Here is a 6,013-nt window from a genome sequence, read left to right as displayed (position 1 = left end):
ACCATACCCGTCTAGCCTAATGATTCCTGTACTATTGATATTACCTCTTGCTGCCTATTGAACTTTTTGTTTTGTCATGTTTAGGGGAAGTGAAGGCAGAGTAGTATTATAGTTAGACTATTAAACCAGAGACCCAGGTAATGTTCTGGAGACAAGCTTTCGAATGAAGTCTTGGGTGATGATGAGTTCAATTGACTTAGACTCTTAATTCCAGATTTTTATAATTAAATTCAGACGATGACCACACAATCACTGTCAATTGTCAGAAAAGCCCATCTGGTTCACTGATAGCCTTTTAGGGAGGGAAACTGCTATCCTTATCTGGTTCAGCCCACCTCTGACTCCAGACCCACACCAATCGGACTTCCAGTTGGACAATAAATGCTGGTCTACCCAGTGACAATCAAATCCTGTGAATTAATTTTGAGAAAAAAATGAAAATTGCCTTCATGGATCTGATGAACAATGAGAGGTGGTGGGAAATGATCAGACATGGGCAGTTTATTTGGCAGCTTTCTGTGCGTTCATGAATGGACGAAGTTTGCCCCTTTTTGGCCAACACTTGTTGCCCTTGGCCTGAGTTGAGGGCAAAATTTCAGAGGGAATTTAAGAGTCCATCACATTGTTGCGGGTTTGGAGTCCCGTATTAATTAGTTGAATTTTAAACTCAACCAGCAGCCACTGTCCCTTGATCGTTAGACAAGCATCCAGATTAGGAGTCCGATAATAACGTTTCGGGGTCCAGTGACCACCTTCAGAACCCCAAACATTAACTCTGCTTTCTCTCCACAGATGCTGCCAGGCCTGCTGAGTTTTTTCCCAGCAATTTCTTCTGTTTTTGTTTGATTTTCCAGCATCCGCAGTTCTTTGTGCTTGTTTTTGTAATTTGTTATCGTTAACCGCTTAAGAAGTATATTTTATCCTCTGATACAGGGAGTGGGGACACACTGGGAGCCGCTATCTTTTGTAGATGAAACGATCAAAATCCAGAAACGGCAAGGCTGAAGTGATACATTGACTCCCTGTCTCCATCATAAGTTTAAAAGGCGGGCGATTGGAAAAAAAAAGATGTTTTTACCGGATGAGGTGGATAACAACCAGCACTAAAATGAAGATGGCACGTGCAATTAATGGGATCATACATTTATATCTGAGAGAGACTTCCTAAACCGTTAGCTCCCCACGTTTTGGAACTTGTTTCTCATTCTTCCCCCACCCCCCACCCCCCCCCCCCCCCGCCAAAAGCCTCATTGTCACAAAGCGACTGAGCCGCTGAAAGTTGGAGACAGGATGCATCCAGTGGTTATCAGTTGCCTCGGGATATTGGTGAGCTTCCTGCAAATCGATGGGTTCAAAGCATGTCCCCGCCGCTGCTCCTGTTACGATTCCTCGCATTTGGTGGACTGCAAAGGGCGTTCTCTGAGCCACATTCCCGGGGACATCCCGCACAGCACCTGGATGTTGGATTTCGGGACCAACGGCTTGCGGGAGGTCCCCAGCAGTGCTTTCAGCGGCCACTGGGGACTCAGGATCCTCCTGCTGCCTCACAACCGAATCGAGAGCATCCACCAGGGAGCTTTTGAATCTCTGTCTTTTCTGGAAATGTTGGATCTGAACGCGAACCACATACAGCACTTGCCTGGGGACTTCTCGGACAGCTTGCAGCGTCTGCTGGAATTGCGGCTGTCCAATAACTGGCTTGAGTACATCCACTACAACAGCATGAGGTCTTTCGAGAATTTGGAGAAATTAGACTTGAGCGGGAACAGAATTCGTTCCATGGAAACAGGGGTTTTCAGAGGTTTATATAAACTCAGCCACCTGTTGTTGAAAAACAACAGGCTGCATGTTATTGAGGATGGATTCTTCTTCATGCTTCAGAGCCTGGAAGCTCTGCACTTGGAAAACAACAACATTACAAGCATCGAGGGGGAGGCCTTCGCTTCTCTGCGCAGCCTGAGCCTCCTGTGTCTAAATGGGAACCATCTAAAGCACATCGAGTTCAAAACCTTCTTGAACATCCAGACCCAGGGCACTCACCTGCAGCTTGCGGATAACCGCTGGGTTTGTGACTGCGACCTTCAGAGGGAGTTTGGGAAGATCTCCAGCATCCGGCACCTGCGCGTGGATGATTATGGCAACATCAGTTGTTCAGAGCCCGGGCAGCTCCGCGGTGACCTGCTGGTGGATGTAGACTCGCAGCTCTGTATCGCCGAGACTGCCACCGTGCTGGTGATAACCGGGACGGTGCTGGTGACGGTCATAGCTGCCATTGTCATGGCCGAGAGAAACCGCAAGAAAAACAGCAACAAGACCTGGAATGACAGTGAGGGGCCGTTGGATTCCCAGGACAAATGATGAAACGAGAAAAAAAAGCACAAATCGTCTAATTTAGAAAGCAGTTTCTACTGCCTGCCAGACACTAATAGCATCGACTTAATGTGGAATAACGCAAAACCTTTCACTAATATGCTTATGACCTGCTGAAATCATCAACTTCTGAGTAAACTTCCCCAACTTTTCACAGCAATTGCTCACGTGGTTGTTTTTAATCTGTTGACACGGGGGCATATAATAATGGGTTGAAAAATGTAGCGCTGGGGTAAGCGTAGCATCCGAGGAGCAGGAGAGTCGACGATCCGGGAATAAGCCCTTCACCTTATGCCCGAAACGTCGATTCTCCTGCTCCTCGGATGCTGCCTGACCTGCTGAGCTTTTCCAGCACCACATTCCCGACTCTGATCTCCAGTCCTCAGTTTCTCCAAATCATAATGGGCCTTTTGGAAATGAGGAGAACGTGATGCTGGAGATCAGAGTCGGGAGTGTGGTGCTGGAAAAGCACAGCAGGTCAGGCAGCATCCGAGGTGCAGGAGAATCGACGTTTGGGGCATAAGCCCTTCATCAGGAATGAGATCTCATTCAAGGGGATAGACTTGGAGTGAAGGGGCTATTTTGCTCGATCGTAGAAAGAGCACAGAAGAAGGCCATTTTGCCTGTGAGGCTCGTAAGTGCAGGCCATTCAGCCCCTCTACCTGAGCCACCTTCAAAGCTGATCTCGTCACGGTCTCAACTCCAACTTCGTGCCCACGCTCCCTAACCCCTCAACCTGTTACTAATGAAAAATCTGTCTTTGCTCTCCTTAAATGCACTCAGTATTCTGACATCTACTGCACTCTGCTTACTGAATTCCATTGATTTCCTATAGAACAATCCAGCCACTCCCAACCCATTACTCTATCATCAGAATTCATTTCCGTCAAGTGCCCTTCCGCATTGCATATGGAGTCCTTGTTCTAGGTATAAGCACATGCAGAGTTTTGTTCTACAACTTTCAACATCTTATTAATTCTAATTTTAGCAAAGAATTAGCTCTCTGCTAATGCAAAATGGTTGCAAATGAAGTTTAGCAAGTTTCCATTAATTGTTTTTATTTTATAAAGTTTCAGATTTACTTTTTAGTCTTGGTGTGAAGTTCAAGCAATGAGTGCTGTCTTGGTTTATGCATTCCCATTATTAACATTGGAAGCATCACCAATTCACCTGAAATTGTATATGTTTTTCTTAAATTCAAAATTGAAACTGCTTTGCATATCTGTTGTACTCAGTGGCCACCTGAAAATATACCAATTTTAAAAATCGGACATGTTTTGGTGTATTTTTACTTGTTCACAAACTTTTACCGTCAATCCTACTAAAATCATAAAACTAATCTTTGTACATTATTTAGAAGTGAGTTTAATATAAAGAAAACAATGATGAAAATCAACATTATTAAATTGCAGTATGCAAGTAATTTTTAAAATACTACATGGCTTTTTGGTCCATTGGACCAAAATGGTCGTTTTGATTTTAAATTAAATGAGAGATATTAGCATTGTTGATCAAATGGGTGTTAGGGATTGCTGAGTCGGATCAATTATTTACTGGGATCAATATCCAGTGATGCTGCTTTTCTCTCATGATGGCTACAGCAAAGTAGAGTTCCATTTTAAAAATGCCAAATGATCAGACCTGTTCCAGCAGAAGCAGCAAGAGTGCTGCACAGTCCCAGGTTGTTGTCACAGATATCCCTCCATGTTCTTCTTCTTTCTCCATGGCCATCTCAAAGAAGACTTCAGGTATGCTCCACTTTCTTCAAATCTTAACCAAAAAGAGCCCTCATTTGGGAGAAACAAATGATGCACTCTTTCCCAGCTTTCTGCATTTCGATAATTTCAAAATTGTTAAATTTTTTTTTTGTTCCCCTAAACTATACCTGACACTGTTCCAAGTGCAGTTCGGTAATAGTTAAGGCAGTGCTAAGAAATTGATGCAAATATAATTCTCTATAATTGGGCAAATATGGTAGCTAAATTTTCATTTGTTTAATCAATATAGGAAATCATGGTGGTCAGTTTGGTGCATCCCCTTTGAAAAGCCCCGTACCAAAATGCTTTTGCTGCCCTTTCACTTGGATTATGATTGTTGAATTCTAATTAGCCTAATCAACTCAGGAGGTCATGATGACCACGTTGGTACATCACACTCCACATCAGAGAGCTCCAGCAAGGCTCCACAAATAAACATGCCTCACACAATTTATTCATTTATTGTAGATTCAATTATTATTTTCTGTGATAAAACACTTATTTTGTAAATTTATCCAGTTCCTTTGACCTAATCAACAGGATTAATTTCAGTATTTTCTTTAAGTAATCACTAATACCTTCATATTATTTAATCTTTTTCTTCATTATTTTGTTGTCAATTAACATTTCAATTTTGTATTTAGTGAACAAATTATCTTAACATGTTCTATGGAAAAAAAAGTAATCATTGCAGGTGCCATCTCGAACACGAATAGTCTATTCATCTCAATAGACTAACCAAGCTGCTAGTGTACCTGCAAAAGAATGTATCCAAAATGTAGAATGTGTGTATAAATTCTCACTGCAACTTACTATTTGATTTATTGCAAAATACAAGAATATACTTAAACATATAACAGGAACATTACTATCCAATTGGAAATAGAACTATCACCAATATTAAACACCCTCTCCCGCCACCACTCTATGATGATAACCAATCCCTGCATCATTCCCTTGACCTAATTTGGTCCTGGTGTGGCAGCTTGATTGATGCATTTAAGATGCATGGAAAATGATACATTCATGAAATATCTGCGAATGAGCACCTGAGTATACAATAACCTAATTAAATATTCGTAAGTTTTTCCTTAATCATACAATGTATTCATTAAATTTGTGAATGTATGCATGTTATATACCTAACTGCTTCACAAAACTGCTACAAACAACACTTGTATTGTTTTTTAATAAAAAGAGTCTTTGAATGTACATTTATACCCAAATTAGTTTTATAAAATGTCTGTGAATGTGTAGCTAGATTAGATAATGGATACTGTAAATGAGATGTATATAAACAACAAACAGTAGATGGATAGTACTTGGAGGAAATATTCCTACAGCTTCTCTACCGGTTATTTACAAATGCACAATTTTAATGTTATCTGTATCCTCTGTTACAGGTCATATTTAGTTAGTGACTATTGCAAGTCATGAATTAAGTGAAGTTTAGATGTCACAAACTATAACATAAAATTTACTCTGTACAGATTTAAAAGCAGGCTGTCTTTTTACTTAAAAGAATAACATCAATTTACTTAGGATACTGATTGACCAAGATCTGTATTGATCTGTATTGAACCTGTCAAGTGATTTGATTCTACTTTAGAAAATCATGATTGTTGAATTGATGGTGTTTGGTATAATTTAATTTCAAAGAGAACAGTTAAAACTAATAAAACAAAGATAAATTGATTTTAAAAACTGGGATTATGTATTGCAATGACAGACTTTGGTACATTATACAATGTCAGTTGGACTATTGGAATAGAATACAGCGTACAACAGGCCCTTTGCCCCTCTATGTTGCACTGACCTATGAACTAATCTAATCCCATCCCCCTAGATAATGCCATTGTCGTCCATATGCTAATCAAAGGCCTGCT

General features: G+C 40.8%; 1 protein-coding gene across 1 annotated transcript; it reads left to right on the top strand.

The window, feature by feature from the left end:
• Positions 1–1,267: 1,267 nt before the first annotated feature.
• LOC140465818 (uncharacterized) lies at positions 1,268–2,648 on the top strand. Its single transcript, XM_072561634.1, has one exon. It carries the CDS (start codon positions 1,291–1,293, stop codon positions 2,356–2,358), a length of 1,068 nt encoding a protein of 355 aa, XP_072417735.1. The 5' UTR covers positions 1,268–1,290; the 3' UTR covers positions 2,359–2,648.
• The last annotated feature ends 3,365 nt before the right edge of the window (positions 2,649–6,013 follow it).

Source organism: Chiloscyllium punctatum, chromosome 42 (assembly GCF_047496795.1).
Source record: "Chiloscyllium punctatum isolate Juve2018m chromosome 42, sChiPun1.3, whole genome shotgun sequence".
Taxonomy (NCBI): domain Eukaryota; kingdom Metazoa; phylum Chordata; class Chondrichthyes; order Orectolobiformes; family Hemiscylliidae; genus Chiloscyllium; species Chiloscyllium punctatum.
This window is presented reverse-complemented; position numbering and strand designations above follow the sequence as displayed.

What these genes read in the sequence shown, in the direction of transcription:
- LOC140465818 (XM_072561634.1), top strand. Translation starts at nt 1,291, where the DNA reads ATGCATCCAGTGGTTATCAGTTGCCTCGGGATATTGGTGAGCTTCCTG.